This window comes from Aethalodelphis obliquidens, unplaced genomic scaffold (assembly GCF_003676395.1).
Source record: "Aethalodelphis obliquidens isolate GAN/ISIS:26980383/991018 unplaced genomic scaffold, ASM367639v1 scaffold16, whole genome shotgun sequence".
NCBI classification, from domain to species: Eukaryota; Metazoa; Chordata; class Mammalia; order Artiodactyla; family Delphinidae; genus Aethalodelphis; species Aethalodelphis obliquidens.
In genome coordinates, this window is record NW_020837960.1 from 32,949,085 (window position 1) to 32,969,105 (window position 20,021).

Consider the following 20,021-nt stretch of genomic DNA (forward strand, 5'->3'; position numbering starts at 1 on the left):
GTGGAGAGCCTGGAGGCCAGGAGGCCCATAGGCTGTTGTCATCGTCCAGTTTTCAGCTGGGAGTGAGAAGTGGGAAATCCCGCAAGAGGTGCTGCGTGCAGGCTCTGTGGGGCCCAGCCTCCAGCATGAGGAAGAAATCAACGGTGGTCACTGCTTTTTCCGGCCAGCCTGACCAGGAGTCATGATAGTGCTAACTGATCAAAGGGCACAGAGGACTCATTCTCTGAAGGATCGGTTATGACGTCTGTGCTATATTATTAGATCTTTACAGCAGCCTACAAAATCAGTAGTAGTGTCCCCACCTTACAGATGAGGAAACTGTTGTGCAGCGCGTGGTTTGATTCTAGGTCTGTCCAGCTCTGGAGCTCGCTCTTTCCTCAGTGTTACCCTGCCTCGCATGTGGGAGAATTCAGAGGAGGACCGGGCTGAGAAAGGCCTTAACTCTGAGCTTGGGAATGTGAGCCTGCTAAACTCGTAGGACATCCATGCAGGCAGCTGTCTGCAGACCCCGAGTGGGGCTGGGACTAGGAAGCGTCCTGGAAGAGGTGACCGTTAAGTCCTGAGCGTGTGTGACCTCAGAGCGGAGAATGTAGAGTGAGGTGGGTAAGCCAGAGTCTAGAGAACAGGTTCGCTTAAGGGACCAAGCTGAGGGTGAGAAGCCAGGGGCTGAAAGAAGGAGCAGGTAGAGAAGGAGAAGCACGGCAGAGTGCGGGCGGTGGGCTCGGGGCAGAGCACGCAGCATCCATCTCCTTGAGGCGTCCTCAGGTGCCACAGGGGCCGCGGGGAGCCCCTTAAACTTGCAGGTCACTGGGGACCGAGGCTGCGGAACAGAAGGCGTGAATGGGAAATGCAGAGTTGGTGGCAGCAGAGAAAAATTGCTCTTCTGGGATGTCTGATGATTAAGGAAGGAAACTGGTTTGAGGTTAGCTTGAGGGTGAAAATGTGTCTGTCTGCACAAGTAGGACCTGAAATACCAGTGTCATAAGTCACGGAGCCCCTCACATTCCAGCACCTCAGGCTGCCTCAGGTCCGGGAGAAGGATGTGCTTGAGATGGTCGTTATTATTCAAGTAGAGGTTAAGAATCATGAAAGGCTGGGCTAGGTAAGGGTGTAAGTTCACGCAAACCGTAACCCCTCAGCCCTGGGTGAACTTTCTGCTCTGTTCCTTCCTGGGAGTCACAAGAGGAGGCCAGGTTTTAGAAGCGCTGTCCCCACTGTCCGCCCCCCCAGAACGGGAAAGCTGAGGTAGCGCCATGAAGTGGACACAGTGGAGCCCCTGGTGACCTCACTGTCACACATGCAGCACCAAGGCTCAGGTGCTCTGCAGCGCGGTCACGTGGTGGCCCCGACCGACGCTGAACGTCCTCGTCCCCTTTCCTTCTTCAGTCCTCTTCTCGGGGAGACTCAGGGCCACCCAGCAGTCTCCTTTCTGTGTGGGCAGCCTCTGCTCCTGCACCTGTTGAGCAAACCTGCCTCAAAAGCTTTTCAAGTACTTGTTTTAACGTAATAGTTGAACACTCTGAATTTACAGAACACTTTCTAAATACTACAGTTTTTTCCTTAAATGTTTGGGAAATTCTTAGATGACCAATCCATGAATTAAGGAAACAAGAAAAAGAATGTTAGGATACATCACTGATTTTTTTTTTAAGTTTAAGTTTATAAAGCTCAACCTTCTAAGCCTATAAAGGGTTCTTTGTGCTGATCTTAGGAATAAAACACTAAACTTGCTAACCCATGAGCATGATGCAGTTTGTCGATTTAAAATAACAGCATAGGGGACTTCCCTGGTGGCGCAGTGGTTGAGAATCCGCCTGCCAATGCAGGGGACACGGGTTCGATCCCTGGTCTGGGAAGTTCCCACATGCTGCAGAGCAACTAAGCCCATGCGTCACAACTACTAAGCCTGCACTCTAGAGCCCGCGAGCCACAACTACTGGGCCCGCACACCTAGAGGCTGTGCTCCACAACAAGAGACGTCACCGCCTTACAGATGAGGAAACTGTTATGCAGCGCATGGTTTGATTCTAAGTCTGTCCAGCTCTGGAGCTCACTCTTTCTTCAGTGTTACCCTGCCTCGCATGTGGGAGAATTCAGAGGAGGACCGGGCTGAGAAAGGCTGCACGCTGCAATGAAGAGTAGCCCCCGCTCGCCGCAACTAGAGAAAGCCTGTGCACAGCAATGCAGACCCAACACAGCCAAAAATAAATAAATAAATTTTTTTTAAATAAAAAGTAAAATAACAGCATAGAGGAGAAAAAACTATGCTTACATTAATTATTTAAATAATTATTTCATTTCCATGGTCCTTGTGTTAGGACACCTAAGTTTGTAGCATCTTCTATTTGAAAGTTTTTTGTTTTTGTGGTACGCAGGTCTCTCACTGTTGTGGCCTCTCCTGTTGCGGAGCACAGGCTCTGGATGCGCAGGCTCAGCCGCCATGGCTCACGGGCCCAGCCGCTCCGGGACATGTGAGACCTTCCCGGACCAGGGCACGAACCCGCGTCCCCTGCATCAGCAGGTGGACTCTCAACCACTGCGCCACCAGGGAAGCCCTGAAAGTTTATTGAAAGCACCAAACAGTTCTTTTCAGATCAGAAAAGCATATTTAAAAGGCAGGGTTTTGTGGGTTTGTTCTTTTTTTCAGCTTATCTGAATGTTTCCCCTGTGCATTTTATTTGTTGCTAGAAAAGTAATGAGAGTTACTTTAATACCCAAAACATAGATATAACAACGTGATTTGAACAGCAAATGCAAAAGTAATGAAGAAATGTATTAATATAAAGTCTTGTAAAGATGTCCTAAAATACAAATTGCCTTAGTTTATTACTTTTGTGTTTTGTGGTACATTCCTGTCTTATTAATATCCAGATCTACAAACTGTGTTGGTAAGTGTATCGCTTACTTCTTTCTCCCAAGAACAAGTAAAATAGCAACTAAGCGTATAAGCCATTCTCTGTCAGATAATAACACACAGTGCCAGCAATGATCAAAGCCAGTAATAGTAAGTCCATTTAATTTTTACCTTGATGGGTAGTACATCTGCTTATTGGGATGAGTGCCAGGGTTTCAGTGCAACTTCTTTAAACAATAAATAGATAGACTGACAAGTCTGTTTACTAGTATAAATTTCTCCTTAGGTGGTCCTCTGGTTTCACATTGTTTCCATACTGGTAGGAAGGACTGCTCTTAATGCAGTCAGGTTATAATTTTATCATGCTAAATACACCTGCTAGAGTTATTATTAAATATAAAGGCCTTCAGTAGAATTTATCCTTCTTGATTTTGGAACAGTGTTCTTACTCCAGAATTTAATAGTATGATCCATCCTGGAAGCAAAAATAAGTTAGATTGACCCTATGTACTTTCTTCATTTTCAGCCTGAAATTGAAAGTATGGATCAGTATAAAGTCAGTCAATTTGTTGGTAGTTTTTTAGACATTCAGAATTTGTATTTGAATGTGTCTTCCTGCTTCTTTTACCACTTATGTATAAAAGCTTTACCTTTTTTGGTTTCTCTAAGAAAGCACCCCTGTTTCTGCCAGACTTTGCTCTTACCTCCACCTAGAATGCCCTTTCCCCCATCTGAAATTCTCTTATTTATTTGTTCACTTGTTTGTTACCTCTGGCCCATTAGAATGTAAGTTAACAACAGCAAGGATGTTATCTTTCCGTAACCACTATATCCCAGCACTTAGAATGGTTGCAGGAGAGGCACTTAGTCCGTTGCTGTCATGAATCAGCATCATGCACAAGCCATCTTAGAAAGTATCTTGGTAGACCAGAGAGACCTTTTGGCCTAAGAGGATACCTGGATACAAAATAGTTTCTAATGGGGCTATTATAGAACTAAATATACAGCACTGTAATTTCAACATGCACCAACCTGGGTAACACTCTCCCTGAGTCCAGACCAAAATGTTCTAGATACGACTCTGACAGGACAAGCTTTATGTGGCACTAAACCCACATGGGTAGACTTTAGGACAGACCCTTGTTCTAAATTACACTAAATTGGAATAAGCCAGTACTGTAATAAGCCTCCTAAAAAGTTCGTATTTCAGTCAACTAATCCTATTTGCTTTTTTGTTTCGTTTGTTTGGTTTTAACTATTTATCATAACTATGTGAAGGTTATTATAACATTATTAAGTGTCTTATAATAAAAAAGATGTTTTGAATTTTCTATAAAATTTATCATTTTATGACTAACATCTATTGTTTTTTTAATTATATGATAAATTTTGACTAATTTTCAGTACTTGATCTAGCAAAAACAAACAACAAAAGGAGATCCATATTACCAGTATTAGCAATGAAAAGAGAGAAATCACCAGAGATCCTAGAGGTATCAGAATGATAAAAATGGAATATTGTGAACAACTGATTCGTATGTGACTATTAACCTGATAACTCAGATGACTGGACAAGTGCCTTAAAAAAGCAAAACTCACGGCTTCCCTGGTGGCGCAGTGGTTGAGAGTCTGCCTGCCGATGCAGGGGACACAGGTTCGTGCCCCAGTCCGGGAAGATCCCACATGCCGCGGAGCGGCTGGGCCCATGAGCCATGGCCGCTTAGCCTGCGCGTCCGGAGCCTGTGCTCCGCAACGGGAGAGGCCACAACAGTGAGAGGCCCGCGTACCGCAAAAAAAAAAAAAAAAAGCAAAACTTACCAAAACAAGAGGTGGGGTAGAAATCTAAATAGTCCTGTATCAAAGGATTGGGTTTGTTATCAAAAACTTTCCCACAAAGAAATGTCCAGGCTCAGATGGTTTCACTGGTGAAATCTGTCAAACTGTGCCCAGTTTGCATAGTTTCTTTCAGAAAATACAAGAAAAAGGAACATTTCCCTCATGTTATGAGACCAACATATCCCTGATAACTAAAACTTGGCAAAAACCTAACAGGAGAAGTAAATTATAGACCAACTTTCCTCATGAACAGAGGTATGAAAATACCTAACCAGATAGAACAAAACACATCAAGCACCATATAAAATAATACATCACAACCAAGTGAGATTTATCCAAGGAATACAAAATTCATTTCATGGTTGAAAATCAGTCAGTGCAGTCCATCATATTAGCAGAATAAAGGAGAAACCAACATGATCATATCAGAACATGCAGACAGAGCATCTAACAAAATAAGCACTTTTGTGTAAAACTCAGAGTAGGAATAGGAGAGAACTTCTTCAAACTGATAAAGGGCATTTACAAAAAAATTTTTTTAATGTAATGCTACAACACAAAATACTGAATGCTTTCCCCTTAATCAGGAACAAGGCAAAGGATGTCTTTTCTTACCTCTGCTGCTTAACAGTTTACTGGAGATTCTAAAGATAACAGCAATACAGGAAAAGAAAATAGAGAGATAAAAATATTAGAAAGGAAGAAGTATATTTGAGTTTATTCACAGATAATATGACTAAGGAACCAACAACAAAATCAAAGCATAGAAGATCAGTATGGAAAAATCTATTGTATTTCCATATAATTAGTAGCAAACATTTGGAAAATGAAATTAAGATCAGTTCTTTTTGGATGGTATAAAACAAGTAGAAATAAATTTAACAAAAAACATACACCAAAAACTTCAGACATCGCTGGTAGAAATTCAAGGAGGCCTCAGTAAATGGCGGAATATACCATGTTAATGGATTAGAAGATTTAGTTCTTCCCAAAGTGGTCTAGAGATTAAACTTTGCCAAGCAAAATCCCAGCAGTCTTTTTTTATAGAAGTTGACAAGCCGATTTTAAAATGTTTGTTAATTTATTTTTGGCTGCATTGGGTAGTTGAGGCGAGCAGGGGCTACTCTTCGTTGCAGTGCACGGGCTTCTTGCAGTGGCTTCTCTTTTGCAGAGCACGGGCTCTAGGCGTGCAGGCTTCAGTAGCTGTGGCATATGGGCTTAGCTGCTCCACGACATGTGGGATCTTCCCAGACCAGGGCTCGAACTCATGTCCCCTGCATTGGCAGGCAGATTCTTAACCACTGCGCCACCAGGGAAGTCCCTAAAGTGTATATTTAAAAGCAGAGGACCTGGGACTTGCCTGGTGGTGCAATGTTAAGAATCCGCCTGCCAATGCAGGGGACAAGGGTTCGAGCCCAGGTCCGGGAAGATCCCACATGCTGCAGAGCAACTAAGCCCGTGCGCCGCAACTACTGAGCCTGCGCTCTAGAGCCCACAAGCCACAACTACTGAGCCCACGTGCCTAGACCCTGTGCTCCGCAACAAAGAGAAGCCCCTGCAAGGAGAAGCCTGCGCAATGCAACTAAGAGTAGCCCCCGCTCGCCACAACTAGAGGAAGCCCACGTGCAGCAAGGAAGACCCAACGCAGCCAAATAAATAAATAAATTTATAAAAGAAAAAAAAGACAGAAAGAAAAAAGCAGAGGACCTGGGAATTCCCTGGCGGTCCAGTGGTTAGGACTCTGCACTTCCACTGCAGGGAGCCTAAGACCCCTGGTTGGGGAACTGAGATCCAGCAAGCCATGAGGCGTGGCCCAAATAAATAAATAAATAAAAGCAAAGGACCTAAAATACTCAAATCAATCTTGAGAAACAAGAACAAATCTGGTTGACTCTCACACTACCTGACTTTAAGACACTACAAAGCTATAGTAACAGTGACACTGTGATATTGCCCACAGGATGGACAAGTAGATAGTGGAGGATAGTAAAGAGTCCACGCTTACATGGTCACTTAATTTTCAATAAAGACACCAAATCAGTTAATGGGAAAAGTCTTTTCAACAAATGACACTAGAACAAACGGATAGGATGTATATATGAAAACGATTAGTCATAACCTCTGCCTCACACCACATACAAAAATGTATTTGAAAAAAAATGTATTTGAGATGTATTATATATCTAAACATAAAAACTAAAACCACTAAGCTTCTGGGAAAAAATATAAGAGAATATCTTCAGAATCTAGGGTAAGCAGAGTTGCTTAGGGCACTAAAAGCAGTAACCGTAAAAGAAAAACCTGATAAAGTAGTCATCATCAAAATTAATAACTTCTGTTTATTAAGAAAACGAATAGGCAAATTGTAGGATAAGAGAAAATATTTTCCAAACATATCTAACAAAAGGCTTGTATCCAGAATATATAACAAATGCTTACAACTTAATAGTTTTAAAAAAATTTTTTAAGTACGCAAAAGACTACAACAGAAACTTCACGAGAGAAAATGTACAAATGGGAGATAGCACTTGAAAAAGTGCTCCACGTGAGTTCTCAGGGATATGCAAGTTAAAACCACAGTGAAGTAGTACAGTACTTCCAACAGAATGGCTGAAATTAAAAAAACTGATCACACCAAATGGTGAGGATGTGAAGGAACGAGAATTCACTTTGGAAAAGGGTTTGGTGGTTTCTTGTAAAGTTGCACAGACCTAACTGTTCCCCTCCTGGGTATTTATTCAAGAGAAATATTAAAACATGTCAAAAACAGGAAAGTTGGTGGCAGAGCTGTGCTGTACATCATAATGGGTGTAGTTAGCAATATGGTACCCTGCACTTGAAACTCCGTTAAGAGGCTGAGTGTCATGCTAAGTGTTCTTACCACCAAAAAAAACCCCAAACAAACAAAAACAGAGGTGATTGATACGTTTATTACCTCGATTGTGGTGATGTATCATGGGTGTATGCCTAGGTACAAATTCATCAAAACGTGTACATTATTGTGTGCAATGTTCTGTATATTAAGTATACCTCAGTAAAGCTGGGAAAACGGAAAGTTTATGGCAGCTTGATTCACAGTAGCCAAAAACTGGAGACAGCAATGCAAACATCTATCATGAGTGAATGGATAAATATTGGTGTATTTATACAAATGGGATACAACTCAGCAGTAAGTGAGAACAAACTACTGATATGCAAACAACATGGATAAATCACAAAATCATTATACTGAGTGAAAAGAGACTCAAAGGAACACGTACTCCTTGATACCATTTATTTGAATTTGTAAACTAAGTGAAACTAATTTGATTCTGCCTCTGTGGGGATGCAGCTAGAATGCATTGCCTGGGAATTGACACAAGAAGCATTCTGAGGAAAGGAAATGTTCTGCTCTGTGGCAGAGGATTGGTTACTCAGGTTAAAACTGTATGGCTAAGATGTGTACGTTTCAGTGGATAAAAATTTTTCCAGAAGAGATATAAATAATAATAATTGAGAAGGGAACCAAGAATAGGTAGTAGAAGTATAGCTGGACCGAGAATGGCAGGATACTGTGAACTGTGGAAGCTGAATAGTGTATATATGGTGGGTTATTATAGGAGTCTCTTTGCTATGTCTGAAATTTCTATTATTAAAAATTTTAAGAGGAGGTGTGGAAAGCAAAGCAGGAAGTGTTTGGGCGTTGAACTTGGCAGTATGTTGATGGTCAATTTAAAAATAAAGGATAAAACAAATGAAAGCTTTTCAACTTCATTCCCTAAAATAAGTGGGGGTGGGAGAATGTTGAAAAGTTTGAGGGCTTTAGAGAACTAGAGATAAACCATATGCCTAAAACAAATAAAATAGAAGCAACTACTTCATTAATTTGGAATTTAGTGGCAGCAGTTTTCAAACTATTAAGAAAGAAATAGCCTAGAAAAAATGGGTGAAGGTTTGTCTCCTAATTGATTTGAATCCATAGTTTGAGATTTTGTCTACATTTAATTTTTTTTAAAAACTTTTTTTTTAATTTGCTTTCCATGTGAGGATTGGTACAAATGACTCTGAAAGGTAGGTAGGTTTTTTAATATACTCAGTCTGAAGGTACTGTTTTTTTTTGTTTTGTTTTTTTGGGTTTTTTTTGAAGGTACTATTGACAGTTTATAATTAGTAGAAATGTAGGCCTTTAAATTATTTTAATGCTTTGTAAATGCATAAGGAGAAAAAGGAAGAGCATTTATATGATACGAATAGCTTTTTAAGAGCTAGGTACTTGAAATGTGGTCATAAAGCACCAGAGATAGAAAAAGAAGAGAAGAGATAGAGAAAAAAAGAAGGGAATAAAAATTCTCTTGAAGAATGAGGGTAATCATGAAGTTTTTATACAGTGATGCCTTTAGAATATATATATGTGTGTGTATATATTTTATATAGATAGATAGATAGATACACACATAAAGTAAGCCAGCTTTCTTAGGAGAACAAATGATCCAACTCATAATAATGTTAATACTTGCATATCTGTTTTCTCCTTTGATTCTTATATGATCTAAGGGGTAAAAACTAATATTAGGAGTTACAATGCAAAAATAATTTAATATTTAACAAATAACTAGTAAACATTTTATAATAAAAACTTAGCATCTGTTTTTTAGGTTGTTTTTTAAAATCCAGTAGACATGCATCTAAATTCATGTTTGCATTCTTTCTAGCTGCAGAAGATCATAAGTAAACAGGATGACTCGAAGACAAGAATAACTAATGAAACAGAATGCCAGGTATGTGCAAATGAACTAAATATTTCCAAGCAGATGTTATTTACAATAGCTTCTCTATTCTGTTTGCTCAAATAAGTATTCCCAAATAGTTGGGGAAATTAACAGTAACTTAATTTTTCTAAATATTTTAAATAGATTTTCTACATTCACATGATCCAGACCTCAAAAGACTCACAAGAGGATGTATGCAGGGCAGAGCTTTCCTCCCCATGACCCAGGTCCTGGGTATTCTTCCAGAGATATTTCATGTGTATATAAGCATGTATGTAAATAAGCAACTAAACATTTCCATGTGTTCTTTTTACCATTTTTATACAAGCAGTAGCATACTATACACTGTTCCATATCCTCCCATTTTTTCTTACCATATCCGAATATCTCATTCTTTTTAATGGCTCCGTAGTACTTCGCTGTATGGATGGATGTACCAGTTGATGTACCCATTCCCCATTTGAAAGATATTTAACATGTATCCAGTCTTTTGATATTGCAAATAATGCAGTTAATAATCTGTAATCATATCACTTTATATATATGTGAATATATCCAAGGGGTAACTTCCCAGAAATTCACTTGCTGGGTCAAAAGGTATGAACATTTCTAAGGTTGTTGATAAACTTTGATAAATATTGGCACATATCTTCTGTAGAAAATGAACCAACTTTCATTCCCACCAGCAATGTATATCCTTAAATTTTCCATTGATAATCTTTTAATCAGTTGTAATTCCACAATTTGCTTTCTGTTAGATTTTCTTAAATTTCCAAATCATTTCATCTTTTAGAGCATGTCTGCTTCAAATTTTGCAAATTATTAAAATCACAATTTTTTTGTATTTCATTCCCTCTGAGCAGCCCTGTGCTGGACTCGTTTCACGTGTGTCCGGGCCCTCTGATGGTGCCCCGCCTCCCAGGTGTGCACCTCCTCTGTGTCCTCAGCTCCCTGCGTGTCCTGCCACACCACCTGCCCCTCCTTAGGGTAATCGTTTAATCGTCTGTGTCTTCTGGAGCGTGCGCATCCTCATTCTTTCTGAGGTTGTGTGAGGTTGGGGAGCAGGCCACGCGACCACCCTTACCTCTGATGCCAGCTGGAGGCTCAGGGGGCCCCCAGTATCACCTTGGGTCTGATAATTCATTGGAAGGACTCATAGCACTCCCCAAAAGTTGTTAGGTCCGGGGCTACGGTTTATTACAGCGAGAGGGTGCAGGTTAAAATCAGCCAAGGGGAGAGACTCATAGGCAGAATCCAGAGGTTCTGGTCGTCCTCTCCCAGGGGAGTGTGGAAAGCACTGACTTTCCCAGCAGTGACTGTGACAGCACACACGGAGTAGTGCCAGCCAGGGCTTTGGTGTCCAGAGACTGTTGGGGTCAGCCATGGAAACCCGGTTGGCTGTCCTCGTGGCTGACCTCAGACTCTAGGCCTTCTGGAGGTCAAGCTGATACGCTATGGCCCAAAGCCTCCACCCCAAATCTCATTGTTGGACTACCTGTTGTGGCCCAAGGCCCCCAGGTAAACAAAGACACCTTCTCTTAGGGACCACCTCCTAGCAGCCCAGGGCAAAGGCCAGACATCTGGGTAAGGTTAATTCCTTACTATACAAGTTGTATCTGCATAGCCTGGTAAAGCACCAGGCGTACCCTATATACTCCGTAAATAGTTTTTAATGAATGAAAAAATACCTAATCTTATGGGTATAACACTTTTTTAAAACTTTTTTTTAATAGATTTATTTTATTAATTTATTTTTGGCTGCGCTGGGTCTTCGTTGCTGCGCGGGCTTTCTCTAGTTGCGGCGAGCGGGGGCTACTCTTCATTGCCGTGCGCGGGCTTCTCATTGCGGTGGCTTCTCTTGTTGCAGAGCACAGGCTCTAGGCGCGCAGGCTTCAGTAATTGTGGCATGTGAGCTCAGTAGTTGTGGCTCACGGGCTCTAGAGGGCAGGCTCAGCAGTTGTGGGCACAGGCTTACTTGCTCCGCAGCATGTGGGATCTTCCCAGACCAGGGGTCGAACCCGTGTCCCCTGCATTGGCAGGTGGATTCTTAACCACTGCGCCACCAGGGAAGCCCCAGATATAGCACTTTTAACCATTGACCTGTTCTTGGTCATTAAGACTGTTTCCAAATCTTTGCTGTACAATGCAGTAAATAGCTACACGTGTAAATTTAAGACAGAGATCTAAGAGTCAGGTTGTCGGGTGAAGACATGACTACTTGTAAGGCTTTGACCCATATTGTCAGGCTGCCTTCCACAAAGGTTGTAACAGTCTACGGGCCTGCCGGCAGTCTCTCCAGGGTTGGTATCTCTTTTGTTTTGTTTCTTAATCTGTGTCAGTATGACCGGGGGAAAGGTATCCCAGATTGTTTTTTAAGATAGTTATGTATACCATTCATGTTTCTTATTTTATAAATTTTCTGTTTCTTTTTTTTTAACATCTTTATTGGAGTATAATTGCTTTACAATGGTGTGTTAGTTTCTGCTTTATAACAAAGTGAATCAGCTATATGTATACACATATCCCCATATCCCCTCCCTCTTGTGTCTCCCTCACACCCAAATTTTCTGTTTCTGTTCTTTGGGAATTTCTTTAGGGTTTTTCTTCATATACTTGAGAATATTAACCTAGTGTCTGTCAAAATTATTGAAATATTTTTCAGATTTGTTTTTGTTTATGATGTTTTGGTTATAGATGTTTTTATTTTTAATGTAGTCATGTTTAGCTGTCTTTTTATTTATTCAGTTACTTTCATTCTTTAAAATGCCTTCCCCACATCAAAGTCAGTTGTTAAATACTAACCTATATGATCCTCTGATTTACTTATGGTTTTATTTTCTTACATATAATTTTTTCATTCATCTGAAATTTGTTTCTTAAGGGCATCCCTAGGGATATTTCATTACTTAACTTTTTTACTATTATAAATAGACTCTTTACCCTCAAAGGAAAAATTATTGCTGTTAAGCAGGAAATTCATTTAATTTTTAATGTTTCTGTACCAGTCTATCTTTACTGAATTTTCTTATTTTTTCTGTTGATTTTCCTGGTTGTTCTAAGTATAAAATTATTTCTAAATAATTAAACTTAGTTTATTCCTTTATGTATTGGACAAAATTACCCCCAAAAATGTTTAGTAATAGTGTTCTTGGTAGACATCCTGATCATATTCTAACCTTAACGAGAATACATACGGTTTTGTGTTTTAGTATATCTCCTGAGCATTTATATGGGAATTAAGAAAAAACTCCAGGCATGACTTTCTGCCCACACTTGTGTGGAAGTCCAGTTAAAATCCACATTTGTATTTATAGTGGCTATTTTATAAAATTATTAGACACAAAGTCAAGTGTTTAAGAGTCAGTACTGTGGAAGGCTCTGTGTCAGTCAGCCCCACTGGGACCACCGCTTCCTCCCCATGAGCCGACCCCTTGGCAGGGGCGATGAGGTGTGGGCGAGCCCCCTGCAGCCCCAGGGCCGTGGCCGGCTGGTTGCTGGATGTGTGGGTGACTTGCCTGCGCTGAGTCTCTGCAGTCTGTCCCCTCCAGAACCTGAGGCTGCGCTCGTCTCTGCCTGGCCTCCCGGGAGCTGTCCCCATGTCCGCACGGCCGGTGTCGAGCAGCGACTGAGCAGGGTGTCCGCTTGCAGATGCAGCCCTGCTCACGGGCTGGGAGGCTGGGCCCCCGTCCCACCTCAGGCTCTTTTCAAGTCTGTCGCTGCCTTCCCCAGGCCAGCTCTGGTTCTGAGCTGCAGGTGGTCACGTTTTGATGCCCTGCCCTGCAGCCCTTGCTGGAGGACTAAACTGTGCTCACTTTCCTGTGCTGCCGTAAAGGCCCTAGACCACAGCCCACTCCGCCCTCCAAGGCGCATTCCCCTCTCTGGGCTCCCGATCATCCTTCAGTTGAACAGTGCCCAGAAGGTTCTAAGTCCGGAAGCCGGCCCGCCCTCTGCCTGAGCCCACACGCTGTCTCGGAGCCTCGCGGGTACCAGCCACCTTCTCGCCCACTACACCCAGGCTTTCATGAGTTCTCACCATGTGACAGTCACCCCACCTGCTGCTGTATCTGGGAAGTGGGGGCAGGATTGGGGAGCAGGCTGGACCATCCAGTGCCTGAATTTCTTTCTGCAGATGCTCTTTTTCAGATTATTTGGTTTAAGTTTGTACCCCCATTTGTTGTTTAGTTGCTGCTGATAATCTTTTTAGCAGCTCTGTTTTGTTATTATTTTTGTTTATTTTATTGGAGATTTGAAGGAGGAAGAGTCTATGAATCTGCTTCTCTCGTAGCCTTGAATGGAATCCTCAGCCGGTAACTTTATAACTAGGAAAAGCTAGTGCTTTATTTCTAGCATTCAGCAAAAGGTCCAAGACTTCCCTGCTTTAATTCTCTCAGTCCTGCTTTACTAGAAAATGCCTAAGGGTCACATTTGAAAATAACTCATCTCACTATTCTAAGCTCTCTTTTCGGCCTGATCCAAAATGTCGTTCACTGCTGAAGTCCACCTTGGGTCCTTTGAGCGTTTTAGCCCTGTTGTTTTCCTCCTGCTTGAGCCATGATATAGAAGAGTGTCATGCAGAGTAACAGACAGAATGGTGACATCTGTTCTCGCCCTCTTGTTGTTGTTACAAGAATCTTTTGTGGGTATTGTCCTAAGAATTCCAGGCTACAGGATCCATTTTTTGTTCTTGGTTATATAATTACTTGAAATTATTGTATCATTTTTTTACAGGAACCAACAGTGAAAGAACCTGAAATTAACACAACCCTTCAGATACGTTTCTTTGGAAAAAGAGGAGAAAGAAAACTTCACTATAAAGAATTTCGAAGGTAAATGCAAATATTTATATTCATTTAGGGAAATTTTATAGGTAAGAGGTAAAGAAACAACTGAATACATTTATTTATGTCCCAGAACTGCCGGCCATAAAACCAGATACAGTATCTCTGAGAGCAAAACCTGTGAAATGTAAACTAAAGTTACTATGCTCAAAAATACCTCTAACCTACTATGAAAAGTAGTATTCATTTTACAGACTGCAATAATTAGTAACTTACTGTTTGCAGCTAGAAGAGAGAGATGCCCCTCGTATCAGTTAGTTCTTAATTCACAACAAACCAGCCCAACTTAAAACAGTGACCATTCGTTATTGCCATGAGTCTTTGGGTCAGCTGGGTGCTTCTCCAGCGGGGGCCAGAATCGGGCCTTCTAGACTGGACGGGCCCCTGCTGTTGCCGTCTGCTGATGGTTGGCAGGAGCTGGGGCCGGCTCTGCTGAGACGGCACAGCTGGGACAGCCCAGCTCTGCTCCCGCCGTCCCCGCCCCCAGCCCAGGGGTCGGCAGCCCTTCTTTGTAAAGGGCCAGGCAGTGAGTACGGTCTCTGTCCTGGCTGCGCAGCTCAGCCGTCACAGCGTGAAAGCAGCTGTGGACAGCACAGGCCTCTTGATGCGTTGGTACGTGGTGGGCGTGTCTGTGGTCCAGTCCAGCTTGCGGACGTCGCTGCACTCACGTCTTCATCTGCAGTCTGTGGCATCGTAAGCACCGCAGTGCCGTGTCCTGTTCACCTCCTCCCCGGCAAGCACAACTCCATGCGGAACCAGACCCTGTGCTCGCGGGCCTCCCCACTAACCAGAGTCTTAGAACAAATACCAGGAAGCAGCTCAGAATGGTGGAAAAGCACCGATTTGGGAGGAAGGAGACGCCTCTTGTCAACTCAGTGCAGCTAACTAAAGACTGACGGAGTGTATTCCACGTGCTGCTATGTGCCGGGCTGTGCCTCAGACGCAGGGCTGGTCCCTCCTGGGAACCATCTAGTAAACGTGCAGAGAACATTTAAACGCATTCGGTCAGTGCTATCACAGGTGGATAGGGTTTGGGGCAGCGCAGAAGATCACTTCTGGAGTGGGTGATCAGGAAGCTTTCTGGGGGAAATAGCCCTACGCCGATCTTGACAGGTGAGCAGGAATTAGCCAGGGAGAAATGGTCGGGGAGGGAGGGACGGAGAACAGCACGAGGAAGGACACGCGGGAGAACACATGGCTTGTCCAGGAATCAGAGAGGGCGGCATGGTAGAGTAATAAACAAGCATGGGGGGTGGGCAGGGGCGAGGGCGGAGGCCCGGGACGCGTATGCTTCCCGTGCGAGGGCTCACGCACCAGAAGGTCCAGCTTGAGTTACGCCGTAAGGGAGTAACTCCCTTACGGCAGGCGTCCCGCGCTTGGTGCCTGGTCAGATGGGCGTCACTCTGGCAAGATGGTGTGCGACGACAAGGGGGATCCGATGCGACACGAGCCCGCTGGGCTACTGCAGATGAGGAATGACAGGAGCCCTGAACCAGTGGGGTGGCGATAAAGACTTTGGACTGGGAGTTTTCAAGACACATTTAGGAGGTAAAATTGTAGGGCTTAGTGATTGTTTAAAGTTGCTTCTAACTTTAATTTTCCTTAAAGGGAATAATTTCATTTAGAATTCTTACTTTAAACTTTTTCTTAAAGTTTCTGTAATTAATGGGCCCTGTGAAATTTGTAATACCATTACGCAATTTAAAAAAAGATCCAATTAACAAAGAATCCAATTAACAAAAAATGCAGTTTTTCAGGAACTTGGCTCTTAGATGGAGGAGGCCACCCCTGAAATTAACGTTACAGGTGCACTGGGCTAGAATTCGGTAATCATAACATGTCTTTAACATTTTGCGTAAGTCGTAAAGTAACAGAAAATAGCTTCCATATATTATATTATATTATGTATATATAATATAATATAAAATTATATATATAATTTTTAACCGGTCACCATTATAGTGGCCAAATTACTCATTGAAATTGCACAAGATGTTCTTTCAGTATGTGTTATGTGGAGCTTATAGTTTTGTTTTTATGGGAGTATGACGTATAATCCTTCCTTATAAAAAGATGTTTGCTTTTCTCTTCTGACCTTTGTCTTAGCATCCTCTTTACAGCTTGTCTGATAAAGGATATTGTTTTATAAAGTACAGCTTATAAGTCTCAAGGAAAGGCAGGGAAGGTGACACAGAGTTAGTGTTGTGGTAGCTAATTATGGTATTTACCTAGAGATACTAGTTTTCTCATTTAGAGAAACAATATTATACTTTGAAAAAAAACACATATTTATGATTTAGACAACCTGGGTTCCATTGCGGAACTTGACAGTTTGCTAAGTGTGATTTGATTTGACAAGCGATTGGACCTGAGTGTCGGGTCTGTTCCTTCACCAGTGAGATGGTGATGATGAGACCCACTCAGTGAGGCTGTTCACAAGCTTACATGTGATGCAGGTATAACTATTATAATAGATCATGTAACTAGAAATTGGAGAGGTGAAATTCAGACACAGGTTTGTCTTAAGTTTCGAGCAGTCACAGAGTTTCTGAAAGAGGTGGTCCTGCAGTTGCTTGCTAGGTGGTTGGGGGCACTGGGTGGGCTTTCAAGGAAGTAGTCCCCCCAGGTGACCAGAGGGACAGACGGTCTTAGTAGATGCCATCAGGTGTCAAGAGAAACTTACCAGTGACTGAGGGAACATGTGGATAAATTGGTGGCTTGTTTGGGTTTTTTTTTTTTTACTTCTACAACTAGTCAGATTCTCCAGCTGAAATACCACTTAGCCATTTCAGTAAAAGCTAAAGTATAATTTAAGTTCTATCTCCTGGAATTTTGGTGTCTATTCATTGTTATGAAATCAACAGGTAATTTAATTGTGAAAATTCAGTTCTTTATCAGCATATATATAGTTCAGGGGAAAAAATACTGAAGCTCAGACTCCGCAGGCAGCTGGCGATGGTGTTTACCCGCTCTGTGCCAGTGCCTGTTTGTCTTGTTTGTTTTTCCTGTCTCTTCCTCCCTGTCGTCTTACTTTACTGGGGACTTGTCTTCTGCATTTCTTTTTCTCTTCCTCTAAACTCAACGGTTAGCCCTAAAACTAGTGACCAGAAATAACCCCTGTGTTTATTTCCTGTGTGGTATGTTTGACCTCATTTTTTATTCCAATAAATAGTTAAAACTTAAAATAACTTTGTGACTGAAGATAGGGAAGTGGTTGGAAAGGGAAGAAAATTTGTCTCAAGTTTTCTCATCAGGAAAAATTAGGAAGATATTGATGCAGATGTGCTTTCTAGGACTGGGATTTTTTTTTTATTCTGAAATACCAGTGATTAGTTGAGGATGTTCTAAATTCATGAAGAGCTTTTATAAATTCAGAGATGTCTGTAAGCAGTGCCGTGCTGGTAAATATATTCCGCGATCGGCTCTCGGGAAGAATGGCCTTGATTGGTAAACTTGCAAATTAGTAGTAAATACTCTACAAGACACTGTGGCCTAAAAAACCCAGATAAGCAAAACAGACTTCTCCCGTTGTTTCCAATTAAGACACTAATTTATAAACTATTTAATTTGTTCAGGATGCATTTGGTGGTCTTTTATACTGTAAATTCTTCAATTCAGATATTTATGGCCAGTATCGTGTCCCAGACTTTCATGTCTTGACAAGACGTATAATTTGAGACAAGATTTTATCATTAAGCATATTTAATGTTCTTCAGAAGTAGTATAATTAGTTAAGATGAAAGAGCTTAAACCAGACAGTGGATAGTTTAACAACAATTAAGTTTATAATATTTCAGCCTCAGGTAGAGCCCAAAGAAAAAGAAAAAGGAAAGGGACAGTTAGTAGTGTTTTTATACCATATCTTCTACCTCCCTTGTCACTGTACACTCATTTGCAAGTAAAACACCCTGTTAACAGTCCTTGTAAGAATCAGTTGATGCCATCACAGCACCCAGTACAGTAAAACTCAGTAAAACGGAGGACAAAGCGTATCACTAAAAGAGTTAGTTGATCAGCCCAAACTTGAAATGCTTCAAATTTTAGATAAAATTCTGCTTTGACCCAAAGACACACGGCATTGATAAATAAATTCATGTATCCAGTACATTCAGAAAATGTTGTAGGAAACCGACTCTTACCTATCACATAGGTAGAAGCCTGAAATCAAACTTCCCCGTCATACTTTTAAGGTCTGCGGAATAAATGCAGGCTCTACAGCAAGTAAATTTTTAACAGTGGCAGTTCTTCTCCCATTGAACGAGAATATATTTTGCTCCCCATGTATATTTCTGTTAAATTGTGACATGACATGTAGTACAGATCTTTTAACACGTGGAAGGTACGTAAGGGGATCTGCAACATATTGAAACTCATAGAGGTGCTGCTTAAGGTGCCTGCAGTCCATTTATAGCACTAAGGCGAAGCCATGAGTTACTGACATCCATCTCATATTTTAACATTTAGATTTATGGAAAACTTGCAGACGGAGGTCCAAGAAATGGAGTTCCTTCAGTTCTCTAAAGGTCTGAGTTTCATGAGAAAAGAAGACTTCGCAGAATGGCTCCTTTTATTCACCAACACTGAAAATAAAGACGTTTATTGGAAAAATGTGAGAGAGAAGCTGTCCGCAGGAGAGGTTGGTGTGCCTTTTTATTACGCTCATGATGAAAATGAAACAGTAAGTTAGACGTGTTTATATAATTCAATAAAGTAACTTCCAAATTAATGAAGACGAACCTACTGCCTATTATATAATTGTGTGATGCATGAAATGATGATTGTTAATAATGGTTAATGGACAGTGGTAAGATTTTGAGTGATTTTTTACTTTATTGTTCCAAAAAACTTTTTTTTCAAATGGGCAGGTGGTTTTTTGGGGGTTTTTTTGTTTTTTAAGTTCCCTCATTATGTGCCCCACTACCCCAAATTAAAACCCAGACCTCAGGACTTCCCTGGTGGCACAGTGGTTAAGAATCTGCCTGCCAGTGCAGGGCACATGGGTTTGAGCCCTGGTCTGGGAAGATCCCACATGCCGCGGAGTAACTAAGCCTGTGCACCACAACTACCGAGCCTGCGCTCTAGAGCCCGCGAGCTACAACTACTGAGCCCGCGTGCCACAGCTACTGAAGCCCGCGTGCCTAGAGTCTGCACTCCGCAACAAGAGAAGCCACCGCAGTGAGAAGCCCGCGCACTGCAATGAAGAGTAGCCCCCACTCACCACAACTAGCGAAAGCCCGCGTGCAGCGAGGAAGACCCAACACAGCCAAAAATAAATAAATGAATAATTTTTTTTTTTTTAAACCCAGACCTCATTTTACCTCTTAGTGGGCATGTGTTTTTATATAATTTTTTTAAATCTATCTCTGTAATGAGGAAAAAGATAATAAGATATAATGAAGATCTCATTTATAATTGCAATAGAGATATATAACAATTAGAAATAAATTTAACAAGAAATATATAGAAAAAACTTTAAAGCCTTGATGGATAGAAAAGAAAACTTATCTAACTGTAGAGACACCCCCTGGTATTGACTAGAATGTCTTACTATTATAAACATAGCAGTTGTCCCTTAAATCAGTCTGTAAATGTAATGTTGTACAGTCTGAACAGCTTAGGTTTGCTGCACTTTCACGTTAGCCCTGGAAGCCCAAGGCTGACACGGGAGAGCTTCCTTCTCAGTCATGCTGCACATCCCTTGTGGGCTGGTGGGAGACCCTGCCCACGCAGTTGCTGGGGGACCCA

General features: G+C 41.8%; 1 protein-coding gene across 2 annotated transcripts in view; it reads left to right on the forward strand.

Moving 5' to 3' along the window:
- The window catches only part of MICU2 (mitochondrial calcium uptake 2), a 91,599-nt gene that overhangs the window by 68,006 nt on the left and 3,572 nt on the right, over positions 1–20,021 (forward strand). For both annotated transcript variants that reach the window (XM_027116708.1, XM_027116709.1), the window contains 3 exons: positions 9,382–9,447; positions 14,167–14,264; positions 18,741–18,912. In XM_027116708.1, the coding sequence (XP_026972509.1) occupies positions 9,382–9,447; positions 14,167–14,264; positions 18,741–18,912 (336 nt within the window). The remainder of the gene's footprint in view (positions 1–9,381; positions 9,448–14,166; positions 14,265–18,740; positions 18,913–20,021) is intronic.